Here is a 15,646-nt window from a genome sequence, read left to right on the forward strand (position 1 = left end):
TCAAAACAATAGGTGTTTTGGAAAATTTTGGATCTTAGTATAAAGAGCTTGCAATCCAAGAGTGGAGGTGTTATGCACATAACTCAATTTAAGGTAAGTTGGAATATTATGAATTCCATATCTTAAAAAAACAGATCTACATGAAGTACTGTGGAAGTTCTGGGGAGAGATTTTTTTGCAGCTCAGGGGAATCAGGGAAGACTTGATACTGAAGATGGCATTTGAGCTTTATTCATCCACTTAATTCAACAGATATTATTGAGTCCTACTGTATGCCGAATACTGTTCTCAGTCTTAAGGATCCAGCAGTGAACAAAGCTGACAAAGATCCTACTCTTGTGAACTTTACATCCTAATGGGAACAGATAGACAACACGTAACAAACATAAGTTTTATCGTGTGTTAGAAGATGAGAGATGTTACAGAAAAAAGAAGTAGGGCATCGTGAGGGAGGTTAGTAATGTTGGGGGTAAGGTTGGGGGGGGTTACAATGGTAAACAGGGTGGTCAGGTTGACATTTCGGCAAACTCTTGCCAAGGGAATTGGCCAAGTGGATATTCGCGTGAAGAGCCTTCCCTCCGAGGGCACAGCTGGAGCAAAGGCCCTAAGTGGGGAGTCTGCCTGGTGTATTTGCAGAGCAGCAAGAGGACCAGCGAGGCTGGAGCAGAGTGAACGAGGGGGAGACGAGTTGAAAATGAGGTCAGAGAAGTAACGGGGAGGGCATGGTGGTGGTGGTACCAGAGTTGGGGGGCAGACCTTCTAGGTAATCATAAGAACTTTGGTTTTTACTTTTAGTAAAATGAGGAGCCAGTAAAGGATTTTGAGCCAGAAGTGTAGCATGATTTGCTTATAGCTTACAGTGATTCTCTGGCTGTTATGTCGAGAGCAAATACTGGGGTGGGGACCTTTTAGGAGGCTTTTGGTATAATCTTGCCAAGAAACATTGGTGACTCAAGCTAGAACGATAGCAGTGGATGTGATGAGAAGTGGTCATATTTTAGTTAGAGCTTAAAGGCAGAACCAACAGCATTACCTGAAAGATTGGATGTGGGATTTGAGAGAAAGAGAAATGTCAAGGGTGACTAAAGAATGGAGTTGCCCTCAAGGGAGAGAAGGAAGGCTGCAAGAATGACAGTTTTCTGGGGGGAGGGAAGAGCGGCAGTTCAGTTTTGGACATGTTAAGTTTGGGATGTTTACCAAACATCTGAGTGGAAGTCAGGTAGGTAGTTGGAGTTTAGAGTCTGGGAGAGAAAACTGAGCTGCAGGTGTACATTTGGGAGTTACTGTCATAGAGACAGCATTTAAAGCCATGAGCCTGGATGAATTAATTCATCTAGGGGGTGAGTATAGGTAGAGAAGACCAGGGATGGACCATGGGCCATTTCAACATTAAGAGAACGGAAGAGAACCAACCAGCAAAGGAGCTTTTAGCCTCAAAGAGCCGATGATCTGTGAACCTGGGAAGTCAGTCCTCTAAGTTGAGGGGTGAGCTTGAACAAGAGCGTGATGCTGGGGGAAAAAACAGATTGTTGATAACCAGGAGCAGATGTGTTTAGTATTCATGTTTTTTAAGAATAGTTTTCTGTTGAATGGAGGCTTATTCACATTTAGGTTGATAATGTTAGTGCAGAGTTTAAGATTCCATTATCTAACTGGATTCATTAATTTACCCTCCCTTGCCTATTTTTATTGGGTGTGTAATGAAACTCACATTTCCTGTTTGGAGTACTCTCTTGTAAGGGGTCAAACAAGGATCAACAATTTTTTTTGGTAAAGGGCCAGATAGTAAATATCTCAGGCTTTGCAGGCTGTACAGTCTCTGATGCAGCTACTCAACTTGTCTGTTGTAGTGGGGAAGCTGCTACAGGCACATAAACGATGAACATGGCTGTGTTCCAATAACGCTTGATTTCGGACACTGAATTTTGAATTTTATGTAATTTTCATGTTTCACAAAATATTATTCTTCTATTTTTTCCCGCTACTTAAAAGGTAAAAAAGTCATTCTTTGTAGGCTGTACAAAGATAAGTGGCAGGCTGGATTTGGCCTACTGGCTGTAGTTTGCTGACCTCTGGCTTAAAAGATTTTTTTTTTCCAGGTCCACTTTGAACCAGATCATTCTGCCAAATGCATTGTTTTTTTTTTTTTTTTTTTGGATTTATTTATTTATTTGTGGCTGTGTTGGGTCTTCGTTGCTGTGCGTGGGCTTTCTCTAGTTGTGGTGAGCAGGGGCTACTCTTTGTTGCAGTGCGTGGGCTTCTCATTGTCGTGGCTTCTCTTGTTGCAGAGCATGGGCTCTAGGAGTGCGGGCTTCAGTAGTTGTGGCACGTGGGCTCAGTAGTTGTGGCTTGCGGGCTCTAGAGCTCAGGCTCAGTAGTTGTGGCACATGGGCTTAGTTGCTCTGCGGCATGTGGGATCTTCCCAGGCCAGGGCTCGAACCCATGTCCCTTGCATTGACAGGCAGATTCTTAACCACTGCGCCACCAGGGAAGCCCCAAATGCACTGGTTTGAAATCAGTTACAAAGTGGGTTAGCCAGACTCTTTTGAGTCTGTTTTCAGCCACTGTTTATGCTGATTTGCATTGTCCGTGTGGCGTTGTACATGACATATTAGTCTCTTTGATGGGTGAGTGGTCTGGGTGACCTCTAGGATCTAGTTCACGTCCATGATTCTAGTCCAGTGATTTTCTTAAAAAAAAAAAAAGAGAAAGAAAGAAATACTCAAAATTCTTTTGAAACTATCCTCCATAGCTTCTGCAACACTGTGGTCTCCCAGAGTTTCTTCCCTTGACCTTTCCCTCTCATTTTCCTTCTCAGGCTCCTGACTTGAATGTCCCGTTCCTGCGCTCTGTCCTCAGGCCTCTTCTTTCTCCCTTTTTCCACTCTCCGTGGTGACTTCCATCAGGCTGTGACTTCAGTTACCACCTCTGCACCAGAGACTAACACGTGTGTATGTAGCTCTGACTTCTGAGGTGGAAAGCAAGGTTTCCCATTAGCTAGAAGTTAAAATCCAAACTCCTGAGCCCAGCCCACACTAACTCTCCGTGCACTGCCTGGCAACTGGACTGGGCTGTTGGGCAGCTTCCAGCACGTCATCCATCCTTCTGCTGCATCGTCTTTGCCCTTGCTCTTCCCTCTGCCAACATTACCCTCTCTCCTTGCTGCCGTCTCCCTCCCTGCTAATTCCCAGCACACCCCAAATTGATACCCTGCCCTTTGAGAACCCACTCAGAGGGCCACTTACTCTGCAAGATTCAGCTTAATGCCTGTACTTCTTGGAAGCCCTGTTTCATAGACAAGGTTCAACGTTTCCTCTGTGTGCTCACGGTATCTTACGCACATTTCCATTGTAGCCCTTGCCTTTATTGCTCTGTTAGGTCAAAAGTCCTTGAATATTGGTTGAACATCAAATATATTTATAAGTTGGTACATTCACTAGACAATGCTTGGGAGCAGAGTTTGGGTCCTGCTAATCTTTGTAACCCCAGAGCCTGACATTTAGAAGATACTTAATTTGTGTTTAGAAAAAAAAAAAAAAAAGAATGATTCCATGAGGACATGCTTATATGGGCTACACTGACTTTGATACAAATTAAAATATATTGACAGTCGTAGGCAAAATTAGACCTTTTTATGACTATATTTTATGTCTTTAACTATATTTATCTTTTTCTGTTGTAGAAGGAAAATTCTTCCCAGGATGGTCTCCCATTCAGAGTTGAGGAAACTTTTCTGTTCAGCTGATGCAGTGTGCTTTGATGTTGACAGCACAGTCATCAGAGAAGAAGGAATTGATGAGCTGGCCAAATTCTGTGGAGTTGAGGATGCTGTGTCAGAAATGTAGGAACAGTATTTATTCACCTTACGAAATGATAAAGAATTGCAAAGGAAGAGTGACTTTTGGATGACATGCAGGACCAGAGCCCAGAGCCTGATCTTAGTCCCTGCCTATGAAACATGGGCACTAGGCTTTTTGCTCCATCACTGAGAGCTGAATTTGGTAGTGTACATCATCCAACCATCCCTTTATACAAATATTTATGGCAAAAAAATATATGGTTGCCTCTGACAAACAAATATGGATGACATACTCTTAGCTTGGTCAGGGGACTGATGACGATAAGTAACCAAAGAAGATGACCTGGGGGGTCTCCAGGGGTCCAGTGCTGTGTGGCCTTAGTGGTTTGTTAGAAAGCTAGTTACAGTTCAGAGTTTCTCCATGGATGCCTGGGTGAGAGGCCCTCCCTCCCTCCTGCCCTCCCTGTGTCAGCTGCAGTCACTAGCTCGTGGACCATTTCACGTTCAGCTGCCTTTGCTGCGAGAGGACAGGGCCTTCGGTTTCTTTCTTGGTTTACAAACACTCCCAGCTTCCAAGGCAGGTACCTGTGGATAGTATGTGTGGTTTTCTTAGCTCACTGGATGGTGTATTTGTGGATCCAAAGGATAAAGGATTCTCTTTACTGATGTCTTTTGTGCCTTGGTCTGATTTGCTCTGCAAAATAGACTTAGGCTATTTTGGCTTCAAAATATTAATGTGATTCTCAAGCAAACCTTCAGTGGTTTATCCCAGGCCTCACTCACTCCCATGGCCATGCACCACGTCTGTTGTATGGTGGGGCACCTTCCTCATGCGTGGACCTTGTGAGGAGTGGGGGAGGGTAGGCGTGTAAACTTCGAAGACAGCACTTAGCTGGCCTGATTTTTGGGTCTTCCTCCTAGGACACGGCGAGCCATGGGCGGGGCAGTGCCTTTCAAGGCTGCCCTCACAGAGCGCTTAGCTCTGATCCAGCCCTCCAGGGAACAGGTGCAAAGGCTTATAGCAGAGCACCCACCACACCTGACCCCCGGCATAAGGTAAGGGGCTCCCCAGTCTGGGTACACTGTCTCCCTATCAGCACCTGCATTTGGGGGCATGTCCTCCTGAGGGCATCTCACCATTACTTTAGAGCTCCCTTCTTTGTGGTTCCTTCGGTACTTGTATATGGTCTTGTCTGCTAGTTGTTCCTGCCCACGTCTGCCCTCCCTCTCTCCCCACGGAGAGCCTAAGCCTCCTCTTCTTCTTGTGTTTCTGGGTCCATGGGCAGAATAGAGTTGTGGAACGGTTTCCTAAAGCAGTTAAGCCCCACCCACTAATTTCTAAGTGCTTTTAGAAAAACATATATAAAACATTAATTCATTAGGCGGTATACCTTGTCTGATGTACCTTGGGCAAATGCATTTGGAGAAAAAATATATTTGAGTTTCCTTTTCATGTTTTCTCTTTTATATTAATCAGCATTTGGTATTTTATATGTTTTTTGTTTTTATTCTTTCAGGGAGCTAGTAAGTCGCCTACAAGAGCGAAATGTTCAGGTTTTTCTAATATCTGGAGGCTTTAGGAGCATTGTGGAGCATGTTGCTTCAAAGCTCAACATCCCATCAACCAATGTATTTGCCAACAGGCTGAAATTCTACTTTAATGGTAAGTCTTTAATAGTAACATTTTCTCCTTCTTATCAGTTTTAGTATTCAACGTCCTAGGTAATGTCTGTTGGAATGCAACTCAAGCAAGGTGGAATCAGAGTTAAATGTTGAGGTAAAGGATTCTCTTTACTGATGTCTTTTGCACCTTGGTATCGTTTGCCCTGCAAAATAGACTTAGGTCATCATCTCTCCTACCTTCAGTATCGATATAATCATCTATCTGTATATAAATGTCTGTACTGAGTAAAATGTTAGTTCTTATGTAACCCTCGTGACTTATTTTGTTATGCATCATATTTCAGTTCTATGAAAGCTCTCATGTATCTGAATCAATTTAGACTCAGGAAGGAGAGTTAATTTGTGAGCAAGTCGCTGCACTTTAGCTGCCTTTGGAGGCACCTCCTGGCCCCTCTCTGGACCATCACAGAACCACAGCTGTAGTTTTCTGTCATCTCAAGATGTCTCCAGTTATGTCAAGGGGTGGCTGACATTCTTAACACCAAATAATATTAATTAAAAATAAATTACATGTGTTAATAGAACACTTTTTAAGGGTCTATAGATAGAAATCATTAAAAAAAAGAAGTAGAGAATAAGTGTGGTAATTACTGTAAGAATAGAAATAATCCATCAAATATAAATAGGAATCTCCTCTTAGATGAAATTGTATATCAACATGTTTTAAATTAATATATTACTATTTCATGGTGTTCTGCCACCTCAACAAGTTTTGACAGTTATGACACTGGAAGCTTAGAGGATAAAGTTAATTTACCCCAAGATGTTTATCATCTAAAGGAGTAACCTTGACAAGAGGTGTTTGTAATTTAAAAGCAAAACTTGTTCATTCTGAGGAATAAGTGTGAAAGTCCAGGCTGTGTCACTTTACTGAAGGCTGTTTTTAGCTTTGTGAGTGATAGGAAGGTGAGGCTATCATCTGTGCAAAAGGCTGGCCCTACTGATACAATCCTGTGGATCTTTAACACTGTTTTAATGGCTCTTTTAAGGTGAATATGCAGGTTTTGATGAGATGCAGCCAACAGCCGAATCTGGTGGGAAAGGAAAAGTTATTAAACTTTTAAAGGAAAAATTTCATTTTAAGAAAGTAGTCATGATTGGAGATGGAGCCACAGACATGGAAGCCTGTCCTCCTGCTGTATGTATTAAGTGTACTAATTGTTTTGCGTTTGTATTTTTACTGTTGACAGCTGACTTAGAACTCAGTACAATTTGTGAGAGTTAAACAAAAACCTGTATCAGCCTGAAATAAAAAACCAAGATAAATAAAACAAATTCAATCTCAATATATTAATTGACTTTTTGCAAACCCAAGGAGGGTTGCAAATAAGGAACTTAAAAACCTTTTAAAACTTTCAAAGACCCCTGTCCCTGCAGGATGGCTGCCACCTCTTAGCCCGAGTATGTGCTCAACAAGGTTTGGCTTCATTTCCACAAATAATGCAGCTCTTATTACTATAACCGAAATTGTAATGTTTTATATTTGATAAACTATTTCCTCATACGTTATCTCATTTAATCCTCATAACAGCCCTGTGAGGTAAGAGTATTATCTTCTCCTTTTTACTGATCAGAGAACTGAGGCTCAGGGAGGTTTGAGACCACACCCATATTAAGGCATTTTATTCCTCTGAATTAACATTGTTTTCTGAGACTAGCAGGAAACAAATGCTATATAGCCCATATCTTAAGTTAAGCCAATATCTTAATTTATCACATGTCCCTTTCATGTAGGACTTTGACTATATTGTCTTGTTCTAACTTAAGAAAAACTGAACCAAAAATATAGTGGTGAACGTTTTACTACCTAGTTTCCTGAGATCTAAAAATAGCATCTTTCTCTGTCAATGATTAAGCATTCGTGGTTAAAGAATCTTTTGGGATCCTTCTAACACTACTTGAGTCAGTTCGAGATAACACGTTCTTAGATGATTTATAGCCGATGTTGGGGTCGACTAAGTAGTGAACGCCGGGCTAGTTGAATAGCAAGGCATAAAATGCAGGGTTCTCTCAGGGGGCCCCCGATCCCGGTGTCCAGAAAGAGCAAAATTACAAATTCCAGATGACCTACCAGTCAGAAAATGATATAGCCTGACTGAACCAAGAGAAAGTGGTGTGCATGCAGGTGTGTAGCCCTGGAAGGTGGTCAGAGGAATCAGCCTCCATGTGGAGGCCTGGCAGGACTTGGTGGGGTGTGTGTGTGTGTGGAATTTCTAGAGGGAGGGGAAGCAGCAGAGCACAGTAAGGATGTACTAGCATGGTCCTAGGCACAAGTGAGCTTTCTCTTCAGCAAGAGAAGAAGACCCCACATACCAGGCACTCTGGTGTTACCTTTGGGTCCTGGGAAGCCCTGGAAGGCTTCTGGACCGAGAAGGAACAAGTCAGTGTGTTAGGACAGCTGAGCTGGTGCTGGCATGCAGAAAGGGCTGCAGCAGAGGCAGGGAGCTCAGTTAGGAGGAGGCTAAATTTAACTAGAAGGGAAGTATCTAGTTATTCCCTGCCCCCCCGCCCGCCCTTGTATGGTATGAAAATAAAAATGAAGACAAAGGTCAAGTAAGAATTTTGTACTTCTAAATTAGTGTATATTGTGTCTGTAGCCTGGCAGAAAAAGAGAAAATACCATTTAAAAAGATCATTGACTAAAAGAAGGTATCACTGAGCAGAAATTAATGAAACAATGTAACTTTAAATAATTCTACCAGTGAAAAGTGGAGTGCTGCTAACACACTCTGGGGTTGTCATCTCCTTCAGCCCAGAATAACATGCCCTCCTGGGAGGGAGGTCCCTCAGTTTCACCCAGGATGCCAGCTGGGAGATACCTGCTCTGGTCCTGATTCCAGGCCTCGGGCATTTCCACGGCACCACAGGCTTCTCTTTGATCTTCTTTCTCTGAAATTGTCTGGCCTGGACGTGATTGCCACCTAGTTTAGAACTCAGATGTTTACCACCTGGTGTGGTTTTAGTTTTGTAAGCAATTGTCTTGGTTTTAAGAGGGCTTCAGTTCTCCTGAAGCCCACAATGTCCAGCTGAATGCATCTGCAGCAGTGGTGGTCAGACTCATTCATTCTCAGGGCAGGAGGAGGGGAGGCTCCCGGGGAGCTGGGGAGGGAGGTGCCCCAGGTGAGGCTGGGCTCACCTCTCTTTGCACAGAGTTTATTCTTTTAAACAACACTTACTGCCCTAGGCTGCTGCTGTATCTTTGTCTCTCTCTTTTAAACTATTTCTCTTTTGTTCTCTTCTTAGGATGTTTTCATTGGATTTGGAGGAAATGTGATCAGGCAACAAGTAAAGGACAACTCGGAATGGTACATCACTGATTTTGTAGAGCTTTTGGGAGAACTGGAAGAATAAGATCAGTTTTTATACAGTTCATAACAACTTCAGGTTAATTTTTAAAAGTTATACAGTTTGATACTATTTGCTTCCAATTGAATATTAGGACTTAATATATAAATTTAGTACTGATTATCTGTACTTCCAAGTAAACTATAGTTAGGGCTCATAGAACATTGTGGTTCTTTTTTTTTTTTTTTTAACTGTAGTTCCGGTATTATTATGACCATTTAATTACCTGGAGAGTTTTATAATTTGAATTCTTTATGTATTTTCCTAGCTATATTTTATTTGAAGGCTTTTGAAGGTGGATAGTAAATTAAACACCTTCATTATTGGAAATATGGATTAGGCAGCTTTAAGTGAAATTGGTTTTCCCTTTATATATAAATAAAAGTTTATCCACATATCAGAACAGATTTGTAGAATTTTTTTTTTTTTTTTCTTTTGAGCCACACCACGCAGCTTGTGGGATCTTAGTTCCCCGACCAGGGATTGAACTCAGGTACTCAGCAGTGAAAGCACTGAGTCCTAACCCACTGGACTGCCAGAAAATTCCCGATTTGTAGAATTTTTAATTCTGCCTATCATGTATTTCAGTATCCAGTAATTCAAGTATTTAAGTGTTTGAGTAGAAACGACCTCCGGGCAAGGAACCAAGGAGTCGAGACCCTCCTGAGCACAGGGCAGAGTGCTTGTCACAGTGAATCCACCACTCAGCCCCCGCCACTGAGGGAAACGCTGGGCCGGAGGGATGGAAGTGCTTTTACTACCTCTTGGTATTTGTCATATAGGGAACGTTGCAAAGATTTTTTTAGAAAGATAACCATGGCGCCTTAAACAAAAGTACGGACCTTAAAAAATGGATATTTGATAATCACATGAACTAGGAGAACTGAAAACAAGTTTTACTCATCCCAAATGAAGATCAGTGTTTGCCCTTAAATGGATTAAGAAATAACTCCTCAGAACATATATGAACCATTTCTTTCTTACAGAGGTCTTGGGAGGACCTGAAAGCCCAGGTTCATGTTTATTCTGAGTAGCGCCTTGAAAGGGACATTTCAGAACATGCTTTGAAAGTAGGAGATTATATTCTCTCCCTGGTGGGAAAGCAGGGCGGAAGACAGAGACACAGGTTTAGGAAGAGGCAGGCCATGAGTGGATACTATTGGATAATTAAGTAGAAAAGGCCGGAAGGGTTTAACATTGGGAGTTATTTGAAAAATTTATAATTTAACCAAATAATCAAATTTGGCCAAATTGTCAGATAATTATTTAGCCAAATAATCAAATCAGATGAATCAAGCTTCCTTCCAGACCAGTTTCTGTAGGAGAGCCGTGAAATGAGTTTGGCAACCTTTAACCGAGGCCCCAGACAGCAAGGCAGTTGTTTCATAATTGTGAGTGCTCGCTGGCAGCTCTCTTCGAAGCTGTTTGCGGTGTTGGCACTCTCAGAGGTGCAAGGGGTCAGGGGCAGGGCCAGGCCTGCCAGGCCTGTGAAGGGTGCTTCAGCCTCTGCTACCACCCTGTGCATAAGCTGGAGCAAGCCGGGTGGGCAGGTTAACTTCTCTGAGCTTGTTTCCTGTCTATTAAAAATAGGGCAGTGATATCTGACCTCAGGGCTATAAGAATCACATGAGGAACGTGTGAAAACATCTTGGAAAATGTGAAAATAGGCAGTGTGACTTGTGGTCAGATCACTCCCCAAGTTTTCTGAACCTGATCATAAAGATTCTGAGGGTCATAGAGGCAAAAGCCACCATGCTGTGCTGTCCGTTCTAACTGCCAGGCCTTCAGAGCCTGCCCTCCACTGGGCAGCAGCCTGAACAGGGCGGGTGCATGCTGAATTTGGCTCAGAGGAGTCTGATCTGCTGAGGAATCATGATACCCACAGAGAACCTTTTATACCGATTATACAGCCCCTCCTCTGGCCCCCAGGCTGCCCAGCTTCACAAGCTGCACAGAAGCAGCAGGCACAGTCCGTTCTTTGTTGTGTCAGAGGGCGAGTTTGAAATGTCTCAAGAACTGTGCTAACCTCTTGCATGCTTTTCTAATTCTGGGCTCACTGGAAACAGCGACCGAAAGGCTCTCCCAGGAGTTATGTATATGGTGACACCAGGACAGGATTCAGAAACCAGTGGCAGTGTTATGTGGCTTCCTACCCTTGTGACACCCACCATTTTTCATTCTGATTATGAGCATTGGGTTATGTAAAAAGAAAAAAATTGAGAATTGGGTTCTCGCTCTCTCTTCCAGTGGAGACAAGTGTTTCTCCATGACATCTAGGGAGGCCCACCTGGCTGCCATTCCCCAGAGCAGGGGACAGCATTCTAGACCTGGGGCAGGAGTGTAGCAAGAGATTCCAGAGATTGAAGTAGTCGGCCTCAGTAAGTGATGGCACGGCATGGTGGCTTTTGCCTCTATGACCCTCAGAATCTTTATGATCAGGTTCAGAAAACTTGGGGAGTGATCTGACCATAAGTCACACTGCTTATTTTCACATTTTCCAAGGTGTTTTCACATGGTCCTCATGTGATTCTCATAGCCCTGAGGTCAGATATCACTGCCCTATTTTTAACAGACAGGAAGCAAGCTCAGAGAAGTTAATGACTGCTACAAGGTCACATTCAGAGCTGGAACCCAGGCCGGTGATTTCCACAGCATTCCTGATCTTATGCATTACTAGAGTGTTAACAATTTACTGGGGCTGAGAGAATCCACCCTGAACTGTGATCACAAGTGTTAACATATATTAATACAGTAGATAAAATTTTACTTCCTGCGATGGAAGACCTGTTTTGCAAAAAATACAAGTGGTTTCATTTTTTAAAAAATTTATTTATCTATTTATTTTCGGCTGCATTGGGTCTTGGTTGCTGTGCACGGGCTTTCTCTAGTTGCGGTGAGTAGGGGCTACTCTTTGTTGCGGTGCATGGGCTTCTCATTGTGGTGGCTTTTCTTGTTGCGGAGCACAGGCTCTAGGCATGCAGGCTTCAGTAGTTGTGGCACGTGGGCTCAGTAGTTGTGGCTCACGGGCTCTAGAGCACAGGCTCAGTAGTTGTGGCGCACAGGCTTAGTTGCTCCATGGCATGTGGGATCTTCCCTCACGAAGGCTCGAACCTGTGTTCCCTGCACTGGCAGGCAGATTCTCAACCACTGCGCCACCAGGGAAGCCCCAGTGGTTTCATTTTTAACGGTTAACTGAGCTCTGGAAAAAGTACTAGTTTTAGTACTAGTTAACAGAGGACTCTTCAGTACTTTGCTTATCACATTTTCCAACTCTGAGCATATTTCTGTATATGTTTATTGTCTTCCTTTTAAATTGTTTTTATGGAGCTTATCTAGGCAGAGTGTATTTCTAAGGATTTCTAGAATATGAAAATAGTAGGAATAAAGGCACGGCAGTATCTGCTTTCTGAGAGTCCCATGTATCTTCCAATTAGAACTGACAGTCTCTATAAAGATTTTTTTTTTTTCTTTTTTGCCAAACAGCATCTGGGATCTTAGTTTCCCCGACCAGGTATCGAACCCGCGCCCCCTGCAGTGGAAGCTTGGAGTCTTAACCACTGGACCACCAGGGAATTCCCAGAACTGACAGTCTCTATACTTTCCTCTTCCCTTCCTTCCCTTTCTCCCTCTCTTCCTTCTGTCGACTCATCAAGCATATTACTGAACATCTACCATGTCTTAGCCAGAAACTGAGAGTATAAATTTAATAAGAAATTTAAAAGTTTAATGTAGAACTGAAGAAAAGGATATTTCACAGGCAGCTGTGAGAATAAGGGAAAAGAAGCAGATTCTGTCAAGTGCTAGTTGGGAGGAGAGCAAAGTGTGGTTCCAAGAGGGCTTTTAAAAAGTAGTAGGGATCAGTTTCTCTAGTGGTGCAGTGGTTGAGAATCCACCTGCCAATGCAGGGGACACGGGTTCCAGCCCTGGTCCTGGAAGATCCCACATGTCGTGGAGCATCTAAGCCCGTGCGCCACAACTAGTGAGCCTGCGCTCTAGAACCCGTGAGCCACAACTACTGAAGCCTGTGCACCTAGAGCCTGTGCTCCACAACAAGAGAAGCCACCGCAATGAGAAGCCTGCTTACCACAACTAGAGAAAGCCCGTGCACAGCAACGAAGACCCAACACAGCCAAATATAAAATAAATAAATTTTTTAAAAAAGTAGTAGGGATGATATCACATGAACTATAATTAAAAATTAGTTGGCTTATATAAGTAATAATCACCAGACTTATACCCAATGAATGGAAAGTGAGTTTGGAAGTTTTGAATATTGCCAGGGAAAATTAATAGTTGGACAAATTAATATAATTTGTTCTATTCTGGGGGTTTAATAAAAGAATTTGACAAATTGGGCAGGAATTGCTAAAATAAAGTGTTAATTTGATAAATTAGCTTATTAATAGAATGTTCCTGTCAAAAGTCACCAAGTGACCACTGTGTTGCTAAATTAATGATCCGTTGTCAGCCATCATCCAACCCAGCCTCGCAGTAGCATTCGACACAAGTGATCTCATCCTTGATGGACTTTCTTCACTTGGCTTTCATGATATCCCACTTCCTTGAGTTTCTTCCTGTTTCCCTGGTGGTGTCTCACTCTCCCTTCCTGGTTCATCCTCACCTTGGTCTCCTCTTCTCTGTCTACATTCACTTCCCACTGACTTTATTTTTATTTTTTAAAAATTTGTTTGTTTTTATTTTTGGCTGCGTTGGGTCTTTGTTGCTGCACGCGGGCTTTTCTCTAGTTGCAGCGAGCGGGGGCTACTCTTCGTTGCGGTGCGTGGGCTTCCCATTGCAGTGGCTTCTCTTGTTGCAGAGCACGGGCTCTAGGCCTGTGGGCTTCAGTGGTTGTGGCTCGCAGGCTCTAGAGCGCAGGTTCAGTAGTTGTGGCACACGGGCTTAGTTGCTCCGCGGCATGTGGGATCCTCCCGGACCAGAGCACGAACCTGTGTCTCCTGCATTGGCAGGTGGACTCCCAACCACTGCGCCACTAGGGAGGCCCAGCTCCTTCAATTTTAAATCTCAGCTTTTCAGCAAGGCCAACTCTAATCAAATTTATATAATATTACGTACTGCCCCTCCCAACGCCCCCTCAGATTCCTGATCTCCATTACCCATTCTACCTTCTTCCACTACAGCAATTATCAACTTCTACCATACCATGTAAGTTACAGGGTTTTTTATTTTAATTGCCAGTCTCCTCTCACTGGACTGTAAGCTTCTCAAGGGCAGGAGTCATGTTTCGTTCATATTATTCCAAGTGCCTGGTGCTTGGCACATAACAGAAGCTCAACGTTTGTTGAGTTGAATGAAGACTAAAGCCCAGTGTGGGGCTTTTTTGCTGCCTTGTGAAACCCAGTGACTTAATTAGGACAGAAATTCCTCAGGACTCTAGAGGAGGGTGTATTCTGAAAGAACTATTTTATTTTTTCACTATATGAGCTGATTTTATATTTTATTTTTTAAAATTTATTTATTTTATGTATTTATTTTTGGCTGCATTGGGTCTTTGTTGCTGCGTGCAGGCTTTCTCTAGTTGTGGCGAGTGGGGGCTACTCTTCGTTGCAGTGCACGGGCTTCTCATTGCGGTGGCTTCTGTTGCAGAGCACAGGCTCTAGGCACGCGGGCTTCAGTAGTTGTGGCGCATGGGCTCAATAGTTGTGGTTCACGGACTCTAGAGCGCAGCCTCAGTAGTTGTGGCGCACCGACTTAGCTGCTCCGAGGCATGTGGGATCCTCCCAGACCAGGGATCGAACCCGTGTCCCCCTCATTGCCAGGCAGATTCTCACCCGCTGCGCCACCAGGGGAGTCCCGAACTCTGTTTTAGAGTCGGTTTATTGCTCTACGCTTTTCTTTTTTTAAAAAAATATTTATTTATTTATTTTTATTATTTTTGGCTGCGTCGGGTCTTAGTTGTGGCACGCGGGCTCTCTAGTTGAGGCACGTGACCTTAGTTGCCCTGCAGCATGTGGGATCTTAGTTCCCTGACCAGGGATCGAACCCCCGTCCCCTGCATCGGAAGGTGGATTCTCTACCACTGGACCACCAGGGAAGTCCCCTCTATGCTTTTCTGAACAGAAAGCAAGACAGAAAGAGAGGAGTGAACTATTTCTAAAAGAAAATATCATCCTTTCATATTCTGTTTGGCACCTGGACGCTCTGGTCCTCACCAGATATTGAATGGCCCATGGACAGGGAGTCAGGTGGATGAGGCAGTTTGGGGAAGCTCTTGAGCCCAGTGTGATGGTTAATTTTATGTGTCAACTTGACTGGCCTAAGGGATGCTCAGATGGTAAAACCTTATTTCTGGGTGTGTCTGTGAGGGTTTTCCTGGAAGAGATTAGCATGTGATTCAATAGACTGGGTAAAGCGCATTACCCTCCCCAATGTGGGTGGACATCACCCCATCCGTCAGGGACATGAATGGAACAAAAAGGTGAAGGAAGGGCAAATTCACTCTCTTTTTGAGGTAGGATGCCCACCTTTTGCTCTGATACTGGAGCTTCTGGTTCTTGGGCCTTTGACCTCGGGCTGGGAGTTACACCATCAGTTCCCCCTGATTCTCAGGCCTTTGGACTTGGACAGAATCTTACCATTGGGTTTCTTGGTTCTCCAGCTGGCAGACAACAGACTATGGGACTTCTTGGCTTCCAGAATGGCATGAGCCAATTCCTATAATAAATCTCCTCTTAAATATATCTTTAAAAAAAATTTATTGAAGTGTAGTTGATTTACAATGTTGTAATTTCTTCTGTACAGCAGAGTGACTCAGTTATACATATATATATATTTTCATATTCTTTTCATTACGTTTTGTCA

At 43.4% G+C, this 15,646-nt stretch overlaps 1 protein-coding gene across 6 annotated transcripts in view; it reads left to right on the forward strand.

Moving 5' to 3' along the window:
* PSPH (phosphoserine phosphatase) overlaps window positions 1–9,230 on the forward strand; it is a 49,897-nt gene extending 40,667 nt beyond the window's left edge. For 5 of the 6 annotated variants that reach the window (XM_027126265.1, XM_027126264.1, XM_027126263.1 and 2 more), the window contains 5 exons: window positions 3,683–3,841; window positions 4,721–4,855; window positions 5,317–5,462; window positions 6,472–6,620; window positions 8,726–9,230. In XM_027126265.1, the coding sequence (XP_026982066.1) occupies window positions 3,702–3,841; window positions 4,721–4,855; window positions 5,317–5,462; window positions 6,472–6,620; window positions 8,726–8,833 (678 nt within the window). In that variant the 5' untranslated portion in view covers window positions 3,683–3,701 and the 3' untranslated portion in view covers window positions 8,834–9,230. The remainder of the gene's footprint in view (window positions 1–3,682; window positions 3,842–4,720; window positions 4,856–5,316; window positions 5,463–6,471; window positions 6,621–8,725) is intronic. The other variant, XM_027126267.1, reaches the window with a different exon arrangement.
* The last annotated feature ends 6,416 nt before the right edge of the window (window positions 9,231–15,646 follow it).

The sequence above is a fragment of the Aethalodelphis obliquidens genome, unplaced genomic scaffold (genome assembly GCF_003676395.1).
Source record: "Aethalodelphis obliquidens isolate GAN/ISIS:26980383/991018 unplaced genomic scaffold, ASM367639v1 scaffold30, whole genome shotgun sequence".
Lineage (NCBI taxonomy): Eukaryota > Metazoa > Chordata > Mammalia > Artiodactyla > Delphinidae > Aethalodelphis > Aethalodelphis obliquidens.